General features: G+C 57.7%; 6 protein-coding genes across 6 annotated transcripts; all 6 read right to left on the bottom strand.

Moving 5' to 3' along the window:
* Nucleotides 1-31: 31 nt before the first annotated feature.
* On the bottom strand, nucleotides 32-2,434 carry LSCM1_01765 (uncharacterized protein; the record flags this gene model as incomplete). The annotated part of the gene is made up of 1 exon (XM_067319365.1): nucleotides 32-2,434. The coding sequence occupies one exon, from the start codon at nucleotides 2,432-2,434 to the stop codon at nucleotides 32-34; it is 2,403 nt and encodes an 800-aa protein (XP_067175914.1).
* Nucleotides 2,435-3,201: 767 nt separating this feature from the next.
* LSCM1_01764 (uncharacterized protein) lies at nucleotides 3,202-4,026 on the bottom strand (the record flags this gene model as incomplete). Its single annotated transcript, XM_067319364.1, has 1 exon — nucleotides 3,202-4,026. One exon carries the CDS (start codon nucleotides 4,024-4,026, stop codon nucleotides 3,202-3,204), a length of 825 nt encoding a protein of 274 aa, XP_067175913.1.
* Nucleotides 4,027-4,780: 754 nt separating this feature from the next.
* On the bottom strand, nucleotides 4,781-6,496 carry LSCM1_01763 (uncharacterized protein; the record flags this gene model as incomplete). Its single annotated transcript, XM_067319363.1, has 1 exon — nucleotides 4,781-6,496. One exon carries the CDS (start codon nucleotides 6,494-6,496, stop codon nucleotides 4,781-4,783), a length of 1,716 nt encoding a protein of 571 aa, XP_067175912.1.
* Nucleotides 6,497-7,654: 1,158 nt separating this feature from the next.
* On the bottom strand, nucleotides 7,655-9,679 carry LSCM1_01762 (uncharacterized protein; the record flags this gene model as incomplete). Its single annotated transcript, XM_067319362.1, has 1 exon — nucleotides 7,655-9,679. The coding sequence occupies one exon, from the start codon at nucleotides 9,677-9,679 to the stop codon at nucleotides 7,655-7,657; it is 2,025 nt and encodes a 674-aa protein (XP_067175911.1).
* A 736-nt stretch (nucleotides 9,680-10,415) lies between these two features.
* LSCM1_01761 (uncharacterized protein) lies at nucleotides 10,416-11,501 on the bottom strand (the record flags this gene model as incomplete). Its single annotated transcript, XM_067319361.1, has 1 exon — nucleotides 10,416-11,501. One exon carries the CDS (start codon nucleotides 11,499-11,501, stop codon nucleotides 10,416-10,418), a length of 1,086 nt encoding a protein of 361 aa, XP_067175910.1.
* Nucleotides 11,502-13,473: 1,972 nt separating this feature from the next.
* Nucleotides 13,474-14,628, bottom strand: LSCM1_01760 (uncharacterized protein; the record flags this gene model as incomplete). Its single annotated transcript, XM_067319360.1, has 1 exon — nucleotides 13,474-14,628. The coding sequence occupies one exon, from the start codon at nucleotides 14,626-14,628 to the stop codon at nucleotides 13,474-13,476; it is 1,155 nt and encodes a 384-aa protein (XP_067175909.1).
* Nucleotides 14,629-17,397: the final 2,769 nt, after the last annotated feature.

Below are 17,397 nucleotides of genomic sequence, written 5' to 3'. Positions count from 1 at the left end.
CACGGCAGCTGCATCCGTCGCATCATTGTGGTTACCCCTGGCTGCACCTTTTCATCTTCTGCAACGCTATCGGCGGAGGAACGTGGTAGAAGAGATCACGAGATACGATCTCCGCCAAGACCTGGCGCCCGTGGGCGTCAGAGAGGAAGAGAGCCAGCGTACTCTCGGCTGGTGGCACTCGATTTCTTTTCATCTCACTGAGGACGTCGTACACAGAGGGCGCCTCGTGCTCCACAAGGATCTTCAAGATGCTGTCATAGCAGAGCACGTCGAGCGGAACGCAGCTCACGCGGGCCTGCTCGAACAGCTTCAATACCGCAGCCACGTCACCACAGCGACGGCCAACCTCGAAGAGGACGCAGTAGGACTCGGCGCTGGCCTCCAGCACCGAGCTGCATTGAATCTGGTGAAACAGTTGCTCCACCACATTGTACTGCGCGTGGGCCAGGTAATATTGCATCAGTATTTCGTAGCACTGCACATCCGCAGCGGGAGCACTGCCAGTGGAGGTACCGCCTTGCTCCGTGCCCAGTCGGTCAAACCAGTCCTGAATGCGCGCATCGTCGCGAGCCAGAAAGAACCGCAGAACAGAGTAATAAAAGGCCACGGTAAGGGCAGCATTGTTCTGCACGACTTCCTCCACAAAGGAAACGATACCCTCTACTGGCACATCCATTTTCCTCGTGAAAGAGTCGAGGCGAATGCAGAACGTTTCCTCATTGGCAGCGGCGGTGGAGTAGGGCTGCACCATCATCTGATAGAGGTTCTCGGCAAACGTGGCCCTCTCCGGTTTTGCGTAGGCGTATCGCAAGACGATGTTGCATGTGGTGGTATCGGCCCACGCACCACTGGCGTGAATGCCCAAGCGCATCTGCTCGTATTCCGTGAAGATGGCTTCCTCTGCTTCTACCGCACAAAGAACACGGAGGAAAGCGTTCATCAGGGTCGTGTCGATGAGGACAGCCCGCGCCTTCAGCTCTTCAAGCAGCTCCTTGGCCCAGGTGACGTCCTTTGCGGCACAGCACACCTGTAACAAAAGAAGCCCCAGCGACGCATTCAGGGCCGTGCCGATGTCCTGAAAGTCGGCGCTCACTTCCTTCGCGAGTGTGTAGTAGCGGTACGACAGGCACGCCTTGATCATCTGCCGCCATGTCTCAATGTTAGGCCGTACAGCGTTGGCGCGCATGTTGCCCACCTCCTCCGTATCCTCTGCCTGAAGCGCCTCCGCCAAGAGCGTGCCGGCATCGGCCTGACACCCTGCACCAGCACTGCCTTTTCCCACCGCCGATCGACGCGACGAGGAGGAGACGCAGCCAGCGCTCCTGGCATGGATGACGGTTTCGCTCGCGTGCAACACCATGTCGTTGTACACGAGAAACACCCGCTCGTCCTCGCATCTGACGAGAATGCCGAGGGCTTTGTTGTATGTATAGGTGTCCGGCCACACCTGGATTGAACGCATCTCTCGCAGGATTGTCACAACGAGATCGGCAATGGCGCGCGAGCCTTGAAGAATTTGCTCCCGTTTGCGGTGCTCTGCAGCGTAGGCGCCGGTGCAGCGCACGTAGTCGAGCCGGTGTTCGCAGACGCTGATGAGGTGATTGTACGTCTCCACGTCCGGAATAAGGCCCCTCTTCTTCATCTCCTCCACGAGCTGAAAAGCACGGTCATAATCGCCGTGGCGGGAGGCCGCCTTCAGGATCGTGTTGTAGCTCCTATTGGACGGCTTCAAGTTGAGAAGAAGCAGTTCCGTAAAGACCTTCAGAGTCTCCGCGTACGGTGCCGATTCGACCATGACGCTCATCAAGCAGTTGTATGTGTCCACGTCGCGCGGAACGTTGAGCTGCTTCATCTCCTCGACAAGAAACGTTGCCTGTGCGACGTCGCGGACCGCCGCGCAGTACCCCAGTAAGGTGTTGTACACGTTCGTGTCGGGCACCAGTCCAAACAGCTCTCGCAGCTGCTGGTAAAGGAGAAACGCTCGGTTATACTGCGTCCTACGCTCGCACGCACGGAACAGCAGCACGTAGCTGTCCATGTTGGGCCGCGCGCTACTATTCTCCTTCAGCCCCTCTTTTTTGAGCTCGTCGTAGAGGGTGAAGATGGCGCCATCAGTAAAACGGACGACGCGCTTCATCAGGAGGTTGTAAGTCTGTGTGTTCAGGGGAATGCCCTCGGAGTGCATGCGGTGGTGCACGAGCGCGACAAGCTGCCGCGAGTTTTCGTGCACGGACTGCTTGGCGAGAAGTGCATTAAAGCTTGCGGTGTACGGGGCACACTCCTTCACCATCTGATAAGTCTCGTCATGATCGTCGTTGGTTGTGGTACGCGTCACCTGCTCACCCGAAGCCGCAGTCGGCTGCACGAATCGGTCTTCGGTGCCGTCCCGACGGCGAATAATCAGCTCAGCCGGCGGTGGCTTTGGCAGATGCATGACGGTAAGCGGTTCTCAAAGCGCTGTCGAAGCACTCGTTTTTTTTTATCTGCTCGGTGTCAGGAACGCGTGTGTGGGTCCCGCACAACATCAACCAAAAGCAAGACCCTTAGCCAACGACGTGCAGTACTTGTGCTCGCCGAGAGGGAGAGCTTCATGAGCGTATGTGTATGTGTGTGTGTGTGTGTCCGTGCGCGCATGTGTTTCACACCCCGAAATTTGGCAACAGGAAAGCAAGTTGTTGTGGGATGAGAGATGGAAAGAGAATGGTGAGACGTTGTGTGTGTGTGTGTGTGCGCTGTCGAGGAGGAAGGGAAGGTGCCAGTATTGCGCCAGCGCGCTCACTGGCCAGCCGCCTACTCCCTTTCACACACAACATCGAATGTAGTCCTCGTCGAACCCTCGGCACGACAAGGAATCCCCATGCACAGGTCTTTACACTTCTGCAGCCTCGAGCTGAATGTGTTCTCAGCGACTTGTACATGTGCACGTCAGACAAGGGCAACGGCGCAGTCTCTTCCAAGAGAAGGGGAGGCAGGGGGAGGATACACACACACAGATACACACACTCAAACAGAAGAAAGAGCTGCGGAAGGGGAGCGGGGCACGTGTGGCAACACCCTCTCCGAACATCCCCCTGCAGGGTCGAGCCATACGAAAGGCAGCACGTGGGGGATGACATTCGGCGCCCCGTGACATCATCCCTCGTCAGGCACTGCGAGCAAGGCGTTCATTAGGACAGTCGACCGGCCCACGCACCACAGTGCTCACACAATGTTCTGCAGGTCGGCGACAAAATGGATGTGCTGCTCGATCATCTCCTTAAAAGGGATTTCCCGTTTCAACGTGTCATCCTCTCGCGTGAAGACGAAGTGCGTGCCGTTCGACGACAACGCCCATTCTCGTTGCGCGCCAATCTCGCGCACCTTTGCCTCGGTGTCCACCATAAGAATTCGCTGCGCGGCTCCAATGGACAGCCGTCGGTACGACTCAGGAATGCAGTTCGCGACCTCGTCACGCACCGTCTGCTCTAGCATCTCCACGACAGGTAGGTACTCATTCGAGGGTACCTTCCTGCGTGAGGTTAGGAGCTTGTTGTAGCTACCCTCCATCAAGTAACGCTCCAGCCCGACGGCGAAGCGGATGTAGAGGTTGGAGCCGTGAGCAGCGAACGGGATCTTCTCCATCTCCGAATGGAACTCAGCAATGCGGCTACACACAAGCAGCCGGATGAGGTTCAAGCCGAGCAGCATCAGGTACTGCGGCGACTCTGGAAGCTCATCGGCGCCGATGTCGCTGTAGTACAGCTGCAGCTGGTTGAAGTACACCTCAAACGAAGCGAGGTCCTTTTGGTGCGCTGAGGCAAGCACACCAAGCTCGAGGTAGTCGCGCGCCAGCGACAGCTCCTCGCTCCGCGTGTTGCTGCTGGCGCTGGGATTCAGGAAGGTGGGAAAAAGAATGATGCGGCGTTTGATGTCCGCAAGAAGCTGATTGCACTGGATATCATTTTTTGCCTCGTAGGCGGCCTTTAAACTCTTCACATCCTCTGCAACCTTCCGCACGGTGATGGAGAAATCGCCCACGGCGGACATGACGCGCGCGCGGGGGGGGGGGTGGGAGAAGAGAGGGAAGAACACGAGGGACACAAGAGGGAGGGAGAAGAGACTCGCCGCGCCTGTCACACAGGAGCGATCTGCAGAAGGAGTGCGTCGATGAAACGTGTCCCAGGTCTCAGACAAACACCACTGAGAGACCCGAGAGGAGGAGCACAAAATGAAGAGAAGCTGCGTCAGGTCGATGCGGTGTCGGTGTGCGGAGGCAGAAGGAAATGGAAGGCTGCGATGAAGAAACGGTTGGGAAAGATGACCAAACACAGAGGTGTGATGCACCACTGCACGACCGCGCAGAGGGAGCCAAAAGGGCTCTGTTGGCGGGCCGGCTGTCGCGTCTGTGGCCCCGAAAGCTGAGCCCCAAACGGAATGCAATGCCACGTACGCAGTGAAAGGAAGAGGGAGGGAGGGAGAGAGGACGGTGGCCAGTTTGCCTTGCCTGTACCCCGCCATTCCCGTTTCCATGCCGCGAGAATCTCTGCCGCGTCAAGCGCCCTCATCGTTAGCGACGAATCACACGGGGGAGACTCTGCTCACTTTTGCTTCTTTGCAAATGGCCGATATGGCACGTGTTGTGTTTTGCGCTTTATGTGTGTGTGTGCGTTGTTGCGGATTGCATAGCAGATGGGACCTGAATCGATCGGCCGGCAGCAGGGTCCTTCGCGGACGGCTTTTAACATCAGGGGGGGGGAGTAGCGCCCACCCGCCCCCCGAGGGGAAATGCGAGTGGCTCACCTCAATCAAAAAAAAGTGTCGGCCCACACGCTAGGAGGATACCAGCGCCAAAGCCCTCCTGCTCGAAGCACAGCTCTGCGGGGATTGTGATCGGCATACCGGCTGAGGCAGGTGGAGAAGTAGGGGCAGGTGGGAGCTTCTGCCCCGGACGACGACGCTTGCTTAATGTGCCGGCAGTCTTCTGCTCGACGCGCTCGACCGAGTCGCGGAAGCGCACGCATTTTTTCGTCTTGCTGGTGGCCGCGGTGCTCCTTGGACCAGACTCTCCCAACTTCTGCGGCATCTGTGCAGATAATTGCCGGGGCCGATTGGTAAGGTTCGAGAAAGGCAGCGCGCAAGAGGCTCGTGCGGGCAGATCGGGTCCTCGAGGCGGGCGGCGCAGAAAGATAGGTGAGCTGTCCGTGAAGCACTCAAAGGTGTCGGACATGGCTGTGGTAGGAGGCGAGCCCTCTGTGACGGGCACATTCGGCCCGAGTGCACCGGACAAAATCGCCGAGCTGATGCCAACGGCAGCCGCGCCGACAGACACATCGAGGCCACGTGAATCATCCCGCGGCGACCGTGAGGGAGGTGTTGAGCCACCGCCTCTGCTGTCTTGCGCATCCCCCGCTTCCACCACACTGACCAACAACGGCGTCTCGCGCGTCTCCTGTTTCCCAATCGGGTACAGTGACAAGCGAGGTCCGGTGCCGACGCTGCGGACACTGTGGCAGGTGCCCGGTGGCTCCTGTCGCAACGAGCTTCGCAGCTCGCCTATCTGAGCGAGGTAGGAGGTAGCACTGGTGCGAGCTGACTTAATGGAGCGATTTCCTGAGGTCATCGCCGGACTCCTCGCGGGAGTGGATACCCAAGGCGACGTGCGTCTTGAATGGCCTGAAAGGGCGTTCTCGACCAAGTCAAGCTCCGACTTGGGTGTCAGCCTCTTCACCTCAGTCATTGGCCCCGCTGGCGCTGCGGTTACGGCGCCTGACGTCGCAATCGATCCCTCCGTAAGCAGAGCACAAGGCCTTTCTACTGAGAAGGTGGCGACCTGAGGACTTCGGCTAGAGAACCGTACATGCCGGCCGCCTTCCACTTCACCAACGCTCACGCAGCTCACCTCTCCGCAGCATTCAAGGAAGCAGGAAGCCCCGCTGAGATAGGATCCCTCGGAGGAGCGTGCCTCGCAAGCGGGGGACACTGTCGCTATGGGCGAAACAGCCAAGGAGTCGCTCAGCTGGCATGGAACGGCCGCCGTGACGGTGGCCGCCTCCGGCACCGTTGCAGAGCTCAGCACAGAGGCTTTGTACAGACGAGACAAGCGAGTCGCGAACTCCATCGACGGAGACGGCCAATTCTGAGGCAGCGTCGGCTGTGCCGCCATAGCGGCCGCGTAACTGCCACAGTTGTGGGATACGGTACGAGAACTAAGACGACGTCGTTCCGATGTCATGCCAATGAGAATGCTCTCCGATGGGCCCATGCCGCATAGGGGCGGCGTCGATGGTGCTGCAGGGCGTGAATGCCGTAAATGGTCAGGCGACCTTCGAATGCGTAGCTGGGGTACATCTCTCGCCTCTGCGTCGCTCTCGCGGGTGTGCTGGGGTAGCTTCCGAGCCCTCACGTGGCGCCACCGCTGGTACAGCTCGTTGAGCTCGCGCTCTTTTTCTTCTATCTCCCACTGCAGGTCATCCTGCCGGGGAGATAGAGAGTCGCCGTGCCACGCGCTTGAGTGCATTGCCTCATGGACCCTGAAGCGGCATCAGCGTCCTGTTACAATGGACCAGTACTTTCGTCGCCAATTGCGGAGTCTTTCGTGCCTGGCAAACAGAGGGGTGAGTGGGGTCAGAGTTACCCTGTGTGTGTGTGTGTGTGTCTGCGCGCGCGCGTGCGCGTATGTGTGTTTGTTCATGGAGGGAGAACAGAATCGACGAGGGCACCACCTCTGGGGCTGCTGCTGCTGTGATCTTTGTGCCTCCTTTTCCCACCAACATCGCAAGTGAAGGGAGAACAAAGACGAAGGAGATCCGCAGTGGAAGTTTGCCGTTCGGTCGCTGCGGCTGTGCGCGTGTATGCAGGAGACTTTGCAGAGAAGGAAGACGAGACCCATGCAGCAGCTCTCCGCCAGGAGCTCCCCGATTCGCAGGAGCAGAAGCTGCCGACAGACACGCAGTACGATTCTGCCGGAGGAAGGCGAGGGGGGGAAGAAGGAGGAGAGAAAAGGCAACGCGCCGCTCTTCGCTTGCCGCTTCTTGCACCGGTATCGGCATGGGAAAGGCACACGCTGACGCCGACAAGACGCACGTGGAAAAGAGCCCCCTTCCCACCCCCTCTCAGTTTCAGGAACTTTTGCGTGAATATGGCGACCAGTTATCCCGCTTCTTTCTCTGTGCTTTCGGCCCTCCTTACCTGTTTCCGCACCCCGTTAGAGCTCGCGCGCTCTCTCTCTAAGTGTGTGTGTGTGTGCGTGCAGGGAAAGAGGACGTTGTACGAGAGCGGAAGAGGAGGCGAGGAGGAAACGGCGACCATAACGCCGGCTTTCCACCGACGAGCACATGGGAGCCAAAAAGAAAATATTGCTAATATACACATTGGAAAAAATAAGGCCTCTAAAAGTCACCGCTCACGCGTCGAGTTCGCGTGAACAGACAGAGCTGTGGGACGTGCATGAGAAGAGTGCTGTCTATACATCGAGTTCCACGTCCCCCCACACACAAAGATGATTGCGAACGGCCCCCGTCGTGGAAACACGCAACAAAGTATGCTTCAATACAGCGATGGCGCTCAAATTCGTCAGGTTCTGTCGGGGGCTGATGGTGCGAGTTCAGCGCCCACATCCAAATGCCTTCGTGCACGCTAGCTGTTGGGTGCGCTAACCGTATTTCAGCGCCGCGTGTTAGCCACCAGAGGCCCGTGAAGAGAGCCGCTCTTGGTGCTTCCGCAGTCGTTGCAACGCTGAATCTCGCAAGAATCTGTTATACTTTGCTTTTTGCGTCGGAGACAGATAATAGCGCCCATCGTTCGAACGGATACCGCTCAAGCTGACGTTGAGGGAGCTGGTCGGGGGGTGCGTGTACGCTGCCGACGATGCCGCCGATATGTCTTCCTTCTGATCGAATGAGGAAGGACGCCGCACGTAGGCGCAAGTATCCGCGGAGGTGGGCTGCTCGAACCCAGTTACAAGGGCGTAACCTTCAAACGTATTCGCGACCGGGTCTCGCGCCGCCCGCCCAGCCTCCTCCCCGAGCGTCGGCTGCAGAAATCGCGATAGAGCCGTTCCCGCCCAGGATTGTGACGCCTGACGGCACTTTTGGAGGTCACTCGTTCTGAAGCGCGAAGAAAGTCCGTCTTCCTCCTCGGAGCACACCTGCCCGTGTGTCGATGCGAGTTCACGCGAAAGCGGCGTCTGCTCAGCTGCCGCATGTCTGGCAAGGTCATCCGCGGCCGTCACGTAGTTGTGTGGGTTCAAGACGCCCCTTCTCTGGTCGCCCTTTTCTGGAGAACAGCCATGCCCCGATACCTGTGCGCTTGGAGTGATCGGGCTGGACGGCTTGGCGGGGACCGTCAAAGAGGACAAACTATCACGACTCGACAAGTTCCTGCGGGGCAGCCTCCGCAGTTCCTCCTCCATCTGCTCCCGCTCCATAGTGTCGAGCGGGATGCCAGCGCCGCAGTCGTTGCTCAAGATCGACAGCGCGACCGCCGCTTCAACGCCTGTCGAGTTTGTCGATGCGTAGGTCCGGCTATAGCGGTCAATGTAAGCGGTCACCACGGGGTCATGGACGACGGAGCTTAAGGGGCACCACGCTTCAGCGATGCGGGTATCGTCCGAGCCGGTACACGCGTTATACTGCACAAAGAGTTGACGGCCACTCTCGGCGTCGTACTTTTCACCGACAACTGCCAAAATGAGTCCAGTCATGCCAGCGGCAGCATCATCTCCAGCGGATCCTTTCTTCACATGACTGACATCCGACGCAGACGACAAGTCGGGAATATTCGGACTGGCGCCCCCTCTCCTTTCCGTATCGTCATTGCGCAGAGACCAAGGAGGGTGACAGAGCAAGACGCACAGTTCTACACGTGCTTCCGCCTGAGCTTTCTCGAGCCGCATGCGCTCCGCCTCCTCACGAGATATGCAGAGGGCAACTTCAGCTTCCCTCTCTTGGGTTGCGTTGTGGTGGTTCGTCTGGTAGGCGGCGGTGGCCGACGGCGCAGCTGACACCGCTGCTACATGGGGCGAGGGCTGTCGCGGCTGCGGCTGCTTCTTGAACAGGAGGGTGGCACCAGTATGCGCCGGCGTCCGCCTCGCTGGCGCGCGCGGAATCCGTGCGGTGTGCGTGCTTACTCTTGCGCCTGTGCGGCGCATTCTACCACTTGGACCTTCGCTAAGTTTGCGTAACTCTTCCGGCGCGCAGAGCAGTGGCGGCATAGTCTTAATAGATGCAGCTGAGGGCAGGGTCGATGAGCCACCTGGTCGAAACAATGAGGCGGCCCCGCCACATCTCCCCTCAATGAATGCGTTCAGCTGCAGCATCCAGGCCCACACAGCGGTCAAGCCTCGCGATGCCAGCAGAGACTCCACCCCAGACGCGCTCCGGAAAGTGAGCTTGGTCAATGACGCGCCATACCGCATCAAGAGCGGGCCCATCACACCGACATTAGGCGCAAAGGCAGCAGCTGCGTGCAGTGGTGTTGCCCCGTACACGTTCAGAGCATCCACCTCAACGCCATGCTCGAGTAGCGCAAACGCCGCCGCAACGTTACCGATAGCAGCAGCCCAGTGCAGCATTGTATTACGATTTGCGTCGCGCATGTGCACGTCATCGCACACGTCCAAAAACCGACGAAAAGGGTCCTCCAGCGGGGACAGCAGCAGTTGAAGCGCGCATTGGAATTCGGACGGCCCATCTGAGTTCATGGCGGTGGGGTATCAGGTAACGGGAGAAAAAAGAGGGCACAACGAGTGCACAAGAGGTTTCCTGGGGAACTATGACCAGAGCAGGCGCCTATGAGGCATGAAGTGGGCGTGGTGCCACCACAGAAAGGGTCTTCGATATACCATACTTAAAGCGACCAGAGGAGGGGGAGGGAGGGAGGGAGGGGGAAGAAGAGGGCAGAGATGAAGATGAAGCCGAGAGAGCCCGCGAAGCAACGTGGAACACGATAAAAAACGCAGCACGCACCTAGAGAGAAGCTAACTTCTAAGCCACGTGAGTGGCTGTGGAAACAACTGTGAGCGGGTCCTCATGCGCCCACGACTTTGGTAACCGCGTGCGGGCCGTGAAGAGGTGTCACCCGTTTGCCCTTTCGCATGTAAGCCGAGAGAGTTCCCCTCCCAAAGGCCGCTCATTTTGTGCGCTCGTTTGAGTTGGTTTGCACAGCAAAGTGAGGGGGCCCGTCTTCCTGTCGCGTGACTTTTTCCCCTTACCCTTACACCCCCCATAAAGGCAGCGCCCGTTTGTCGTGCGGAGAGCAGTAGCGAGAGGGGGGTGGGTGAGGGGACGGGGTGGAAAAGGAGTGCACCACGCGGTGCGGATCAGCGAGGTAACAAAGGGGAGCTATCGAGGACACGGCGGCGGTAACGGTGATATGCAGAGGTGTCCGTCCCTCACCCATACTCTCGGGCCCTCTTCCCTCTCCTCTCTATCTCTCTGTCAGACCGTGACGATCATCATCATGGCAGAGACCACAGAAACCGCCGTGGGGAAGACGAGGTGCATGAGAAGTGGCATTCCTCCAACAAAAGCGTAGAGTGCCGCGTAGACAGCGGACGCGAGGGACGGCCAGCACTGCTTCAAAATCTGCGAAGTGAACGAAACGCGGACGTGTGAAGGCGCACTTAACCGACGAGCACCGCCGTGCGACGGACCTGGTTGCTCGTCATACAGCTGCCATCGCGCCTCCTCGGCGAGAGCCTCGGGGCTGTCCAACCACGAATCATCACCCGGGGCCTCCGTGGCGTCAAGGGCCATGGGAAGGTTGTTGATGCCCAACGGTCGATCCCTCTCCGCGCGTGACGGCTCCTCAGCAAGATCGTTTGGCGACCTTGCCGAAGAGGGAGGCATGACGCGGGAGAGGGCACGACGCATTAGCGCGAACTGCCCATGGAGAACTATCACCGATATCCACGTTATTGCAAGCGATGCGAGACACACCCGACGGTAGAGCATCACCTCAGATGACGTAGCCAGCTGGCTCACATTCAGCGCCGCGTACTCGGGATAGCGTTCATAGGCCAACGTTCCAGCAATAGGAAGCTGCCACCCTGCACAGGAACCAAATGAGGCTGGCGCTGATGTGCTAGCGAAGGGCGTACAGAAGACGTAAAGGCGCACCGAGTTCACCCATTCCGTCCACAGCCCATCCCAGAAAAAGTCGTTTCCGAGCGGCAGCAATCGACGGCGAGCAAGCATGTGGGCCGATAGAATACAGTAACAGAAGGTGCGGTGTACCACGTCGTAAAGCGCGCACGTCCATACGGCAGCCAGCAGGCGCCACAGCCACCGACTGTGAGGAGATTGGTTCGCATCTTTCTTAATCGCGCGCGCATTATGATCTGCTGACGTACGCAGGTGGCGTATTGCGGCAGGCCGCAGCTCTACAAACAGCACTGCAACGCAGAACGAGAGAGAGAGCCATAACGATGTCGCCACCATTGTTGGAGGGGTGCCGGCATCCTGAATCTGAAGGCTCCAGCTCACCCTCGCTCGACCCTCGTTCGCCTCGGTGAATGAGGTCATTATCCCCAACTCTGACACCCGCCGTCGAGGACGGCCGGCACCGTGACGTGGCGCGGCTGCCCTTCTTTTGTCCAGGAAAGCGGCGTCGGAAAAAAAAAGGAGATGAGTGAAACGCCGCACTGGTGGGCGAGAGAGGGCGCGGATAAAATCGAGATGAGGGCGCCGATGGATGCACCTGCCCAGGCAGACGCGGAGAAGTGCAGCGCCGGGTCGCAGCAGCAGCAGCAGAGCGCTTGAGGCACGCCGCGCCAAGAGGAGGAAAAGGGGCGCCACCCGCCGTGAAAGCACTCTGGCTCGTCATTGGCAGTGACGAGCAATCGTCTGAAGCTTGCTGCCATTGGGGCACAGGTGGCACAAGCGCCACGAGGACGGGGCCATCCATCATCTTTGATTACTGTGTATCAGGTCGCGCAGCGATGTGAAAAAAAATGAGCATATTTCCATATCACTTGTGCGTCCACGGCCTCTAGAGACACACACAACACTCACAAAGACACACAGACAGAAAGACACACACACATCTGAATATCGGCTCACCGCCAATGCCAGAAAAAAAAAAGATGAGGTGAGAGACAGGGGGTAGGAAAGTAAGAGGTCAGCCAGGAAGGTAGAGAGAGAGGCAGCGAACGAACGCATAGGCTCGAGTAGCTGTCCGTATCGAGTGCACCCTCGCAGACAAGCCGCCCGTGCACACATAGATACCCGGCAACAGGAAAATCATTACCGCACCAAAGAATATATATTTAAGGAAAGAGAAAACGGACACGAGTGGTGAACGCGTCGTCATCTACGGATGCTGCAGAGCGCCAAAAAATAAAAAAATAGGAAGCGTACTGGAGAAACGAATGACGGTGTCCTCAAACATCACTTGCAGAGAGCGACCTCGCCGAGGAATGGAACAAGGATCCGTAGGTCCTCTTGTGTAGCAGATGCCACGGTGATCGTGTTGTCTGCTTTTCTCCACAAGCGTGCACTACCGGACACTTGGCGGTATTCTTGAAGCGAGCACGGAGTGCCCACCACGAGCCGCGTGGGACAAAGAGCAAGAAAAAGGGAGAGATTGCGGGAATGGTGTCGATGGCCCACGAACAGATGTGTGTCGAGAAACCCATGTGCCGAGCGAGACGGGGACCCTTTCCCTGGAAAACGACGAGGAAACGCCGGTTGGTCGCCTCGATCCTCTTCTTTTACTTTTCGCTCCCTCCTCCCCCTCCCACCCACGCGAGTGGCTCTCACGCGATTGCAGCGCAGGAAAGTCAAGGCGGGCGGAAAACAAGCGTGCGGAAACTGGAGAGCAAAAAGAGATACAGTTGCAAGCGAGTCCACGCGCCTTTCCAATCACCTATCCCCCTCCTTCTCGCTGCCCGTCTCTTCCCCCCTTGCCTCTCTCTCTTTACCCCCCTCCCTTTTTCCCACGAGTATACGCACGCCAAGAAAAAAGGGAAGACACAAGCAGAACTCCGAGGAAGGCAAAGGGAACCGTTCGAACACAAGAGAGAAGAGGCAAAAAGGGCGAGCACAGCATAAAGCACAAGAACAAAGAGGGAAACGCGCCCTGCGCTGAATCACCCGCGCATGCCGCATCCTTTCTGTCCAGCGCGCTGAGGGTGTAGCTATCACTGCCGTCCTCGGTTTGGGGAGACAGAGGAAGCCACTTTTGCCCACAAACTCAGGTCTACCGCTTCTCTTTACGGAGCACGACGGCGCGGGGGGGTCGTATACGCACATGCCATGATATTTTTTTGCCTTTTCTTCGTTATTCCGCACACCTCCCTGTGCTGGCGGTCTTGGACGAAAACGAGGAAAAAAAGGGAAAGGGAAGCGTATGCACACATTCTGTTGGCTTCACGTGAGCGCAGTATACAAGCGACGCATAAACGGCTCAAAAAAACGCATCCAGGTGCACGTATCGAGCCCACCTTTCGGCATCTCAAAACGTTGCAGCACTTTTTGGTTGTTTGTTTCGCCCTTTTCAGGAGCTGCGGAAGAATGGGTCGGCGATTACCGCCTGAGCCCCATAGGTGCGCATGCTGCCCTTGCGCGGCGCTCGTTTCACGTGCGCCGTCCGCTCACTCTTCACGGGCTCCGATGGTGTCTTACTCCACCCAACCGTGGCACTAGCCCCGCTGGACCTCTCCCCGTCCGGCTTCGTCCCTGCACTCCCAATAGCTGCTGCAGCTGTTGCCGCATCAGCGCGATGGTGTTGCGGGGACAGTTTTTCGTTCTTCACCAAGAAGTTGCCGAAGAGTGCGAGGAGGGAGATCATGTACCAGAATAGGATTTGCAGCAGGCGAGCGCTGTACTTCAGCTCCGCCCGAGGCACCCACACAAGGTCGTACACGGACTGCATACAGTTGAACACAAATTGACACATCTGCCCCTTTGTAATGACAAACTTCACCCTGCTCAGGATGCTGCGCACGAGACCCGATGGAAAAAGCAGCGTCAGGAAGTAATAGCCGTACATGACAACGTGGACCCCAGCGTTGACCATGGCGCTGTAGTAAGACTCTCCACCAGGAGCCGTCAGCGATGCCAGCCACCACAGCACGAAAACCGTCGTGTGGTGATACACATGCAGGAAGGTCACCTGCCGGTAGTTTTGCTTAAGCAGCATGATGACAGTGTCCAGCCATTCCACGACTTTCGAGACGTAAAATAGCCATATCAACTTGGCAATGCGCCACTCGGCCACCGATGTACCGGATGCGTTGTTCCAGAGCGAGTAACCTGCGGCGCGCGCGCTGATCATGAGGCCGAAGCTCATGTACAAGGAGAGAAGGTGGAGGCCGAGGTTGTGCGCCAGCCCGAGGCGACGGCACGAGAACTTGCCGAGGAACCTGTGCAGCAGGCGAAAGACAGCAATCAAGCTTAAGTATGCCAGGATAGAGGCGATACAGTGCCACGGATTCAGGTAAGGCAAGCGTTTTGCAAAGGGGTGGGCGTTTGCACGCGTCCACGTTTCTACAAGCGCATGCTGTGTAGGAAAGTTCACCCTGACACTGCGTTCAAACGCATCAGCGATTGAGCCGAAACAGTGGTACATGAGCGCTGCAGATTTTGACAGGACCCAGTCGGGCACCTCGATCGCCTCGGCGATCTGATTCGCCCTCGCCACAGAGATCATGATTGCTTCCGGAATCGACAGAAGCAAATTGAAATGCGCTCAAGAATGGGGCAGAGTCGGAGTGAGCTGCGAAGAGAGCCAGAAAAGCGAAGACTATGGTGTCGTGCAGCCGACAGCAGCGGCAACGGAGGAAAAAAAAGGAGCGGCGATCAATACTGTGGAGCCGCACACATCAACCTACACGGCGTGTGGTTGGACAGCCTTCGAGCAGCACCCTAGCCTGAAGGAAGATAGAGAAAAAACGGTACAGCAGGGGAGGCACACACGCACACGCACACACACACACAGGCACCTGCGCCGAACGGGAATGAGGCCGAATAATGCGGGTAAGGCAAGGGTGAGAAAGAGGAAGCGATACTCAGCGAGACACGAATTTCTTGTACAACCACGGTACACAAAATCAGCGTAAGAATAGGTGAATGAGCTCACTACTGGAGAAGAAACGAACTTTAAGATAGCAAAGGGCAACGCAAATGTAATCCTTCACTCCTGTGATTTGCTGCTCGAGAGGCCCTTATTCGGAGGATGCCACTGACGGTGTATGAGGACGGAAGCTTCGAGTGCACGGAATGGACTCCAAAGCGGAAAAGATTGAAGCAGCACAGAGAACGCACACAAGGCTATGCCGTTTTGCGCTGTCTGCGTGTATGCCACACTCACACAGTGGCGGCAAAGGAGAGCAATGGGCAGATCTCACGCGTTCGTTCCGCGTCTGTGCAAATGTGCAAGTTGGCACAGATGAGCGCACGACCACGAAGATTCAGTTACATAAGGCACAGGCTACAACAGTGCGATGCCGGCAGTCGGCCAAGCACTGAGGAGCACTGGAGGGAGACACGCCCAAAGATGCACACACACAAAGACGTGACAAATAGCACCCGAAGAAAAACGTCAAGCACGAAGAACCTCTCAGGGGTGCCACAACTGAGGTTAAGGACCAACCCCGCGACGACAGGGAGCGACAAAGAGTTTAAGAAGGGGGGACACGAATGCGAAAGGGCGATTCACTGGAGGTCAACGTCGCATTCGATGCACTTGAGCACGACGCCCGCACAAAGGGTCACGAAGGAAACGCACGGAAATGTGAAACGTGAAGGCGTGGTGATCGTTGACCGAACGCGCGAGGGGACGCACAAAATGACGATAAGCAAAGCCAACCGAGAGAAGACTTTAAGCGATGCAAGAGCCAGTTGTAGAGTTGATGGTGGCGGCGGTGGCAAGTCAGCGAAAGCGAGACGACAGAAGCCGGAGCTGTGAACCGACGCAGTCGTCATCGTCGCGTGTGTATGGGCATATCCATGTAAAGAAGGCGTTTGTGGGTGAATGAACGGGGAGAGTGGTCGTGAAGCGCACGGTGAGAGGCATCAGGGAGGGGGAGGAGGAGAAGGTATGTGCACAACCCTCCGATGAAGGCAACAGCGATTCAGACGTACAGAAAGAAGAGCCATGAGGGGAGAGGGAAAAGATGAAGAGGTGGAGCCGTATCGCAGGGGAAGTGGTGGCCTGTGCGTGTGTACGAGCATCTGTGGAGACGGCCTGAAAGCGTGCGTGCGCCTTTAGTAGCTGTGGGAAGCGTACTGTGATAAAAAAAGGCAAGCGCAGAAGTCGCTCACCTCACGTCGTCCATCACTCTCAAGCGCGGCGATTACGTTAAGCCTCATAACCTTTACTGTGCGCGGGTCCGGACGCCGCAGCGTCCCAACCACCACCACCCTCCCTCGCCCTCTCCGCATCGTGCCTTTTTACCTTTTGCTTCCGTGAGGGGTTTTGACGGGGAGGAGTCGGCCGCGCTCCTCACGCGTGTGCGTGAGTGTCCCACAGCCCAGCCGCCAATTACGCCTTTTGCACGCGACCTCCCAGTAGATTGAAGAGATAAAGAGAAAGCCAAAGAGGGCAGGGAGCAAAAATCGGGGCCATAGGTAGCAGGAGGGAGAGGAGAACCACCTGCACACCCATGGCACACTCTTCCCTTCTGCTCCACTCGCCTGTGTGCATCCCCGTCCGTGATACGAACACAAAACGCTCACGCGCATATTGCTGCGCGTAACCAACAGAAGCACGTACCAACCATTCTCCGCAGCGCGCTACACCGCCATCATCCTCAACGCCACACACATCCACAGCTCAACGAAGATCATTTTTGCCCTTCAGCTTAAACGAATGCCATAATTCCCGCGTTATTTTTTTTTTGAGGTGCGTGCGAAAGTCTGTGCATACGTGTGCGGACCAACGTCTGCATGACAGCAGAAAGAATAGTCAAGGCCTTCCTTGTCCACATGTACCAATAATTTTATGTAAAAGTAACCACGAGAGGCACTCCACACACACGCAGACATGCGCCCTCTGCCCCCACCCCCACCCACTAAAGAGAGAAAGCGTGCCCACCCTCTCGAGGCACACACACAGCAGACGAGCGCGTCAAAGAGGACGAGAGCGCCGCGTGAAAGCCGCGTGAGCTCCACTACCCCCTCTAGCAACGCCCACGTCGAGTGCAACACACAAAGTATGAAACACGTTAGTCAGTGTCCGTTTGGCAACTATGCCGGCAGCTGGCAAGCAGGGTAAGCCATGAGTCGCGAGTGCGTACATCCCTCTTGGTGTCTCCCTATGTCGGAGGAAGCTGAGCAGCCACTCCCTCTCTCCCCTTTGTATCCCCCGCAAGCACAGGGCCACTTCTGGTGGTGGCAAGGGCTGTAGGCGGTCCGGCCCCGCAGCGCGTGGCGTCGGAGTGATCGGCGCCATCGAGCGCGCTTGTGCCCCCCCACGGGT

The sequence above is a fragment of the Leishmania martiniquensis genome, chromosome 32, assembly GCF_017916325.1.
Source record: "Leishmania martiniquensis isolate LSCM1 chromosome 32, whole genome shotgun sequence".
Taxonomy (NCBI): Eukaryota; Euglenozoa; class Kinetoplastea; order Trypanosomatida; family Trypanosomatidae; genus Leishmania; species Leishmania martiniquensis.
The sequence above is the reverse complement of the archived record's forward strand: the minus strand, read 5'-3'. Positions and strand labels throughout refer to the sequence as shown.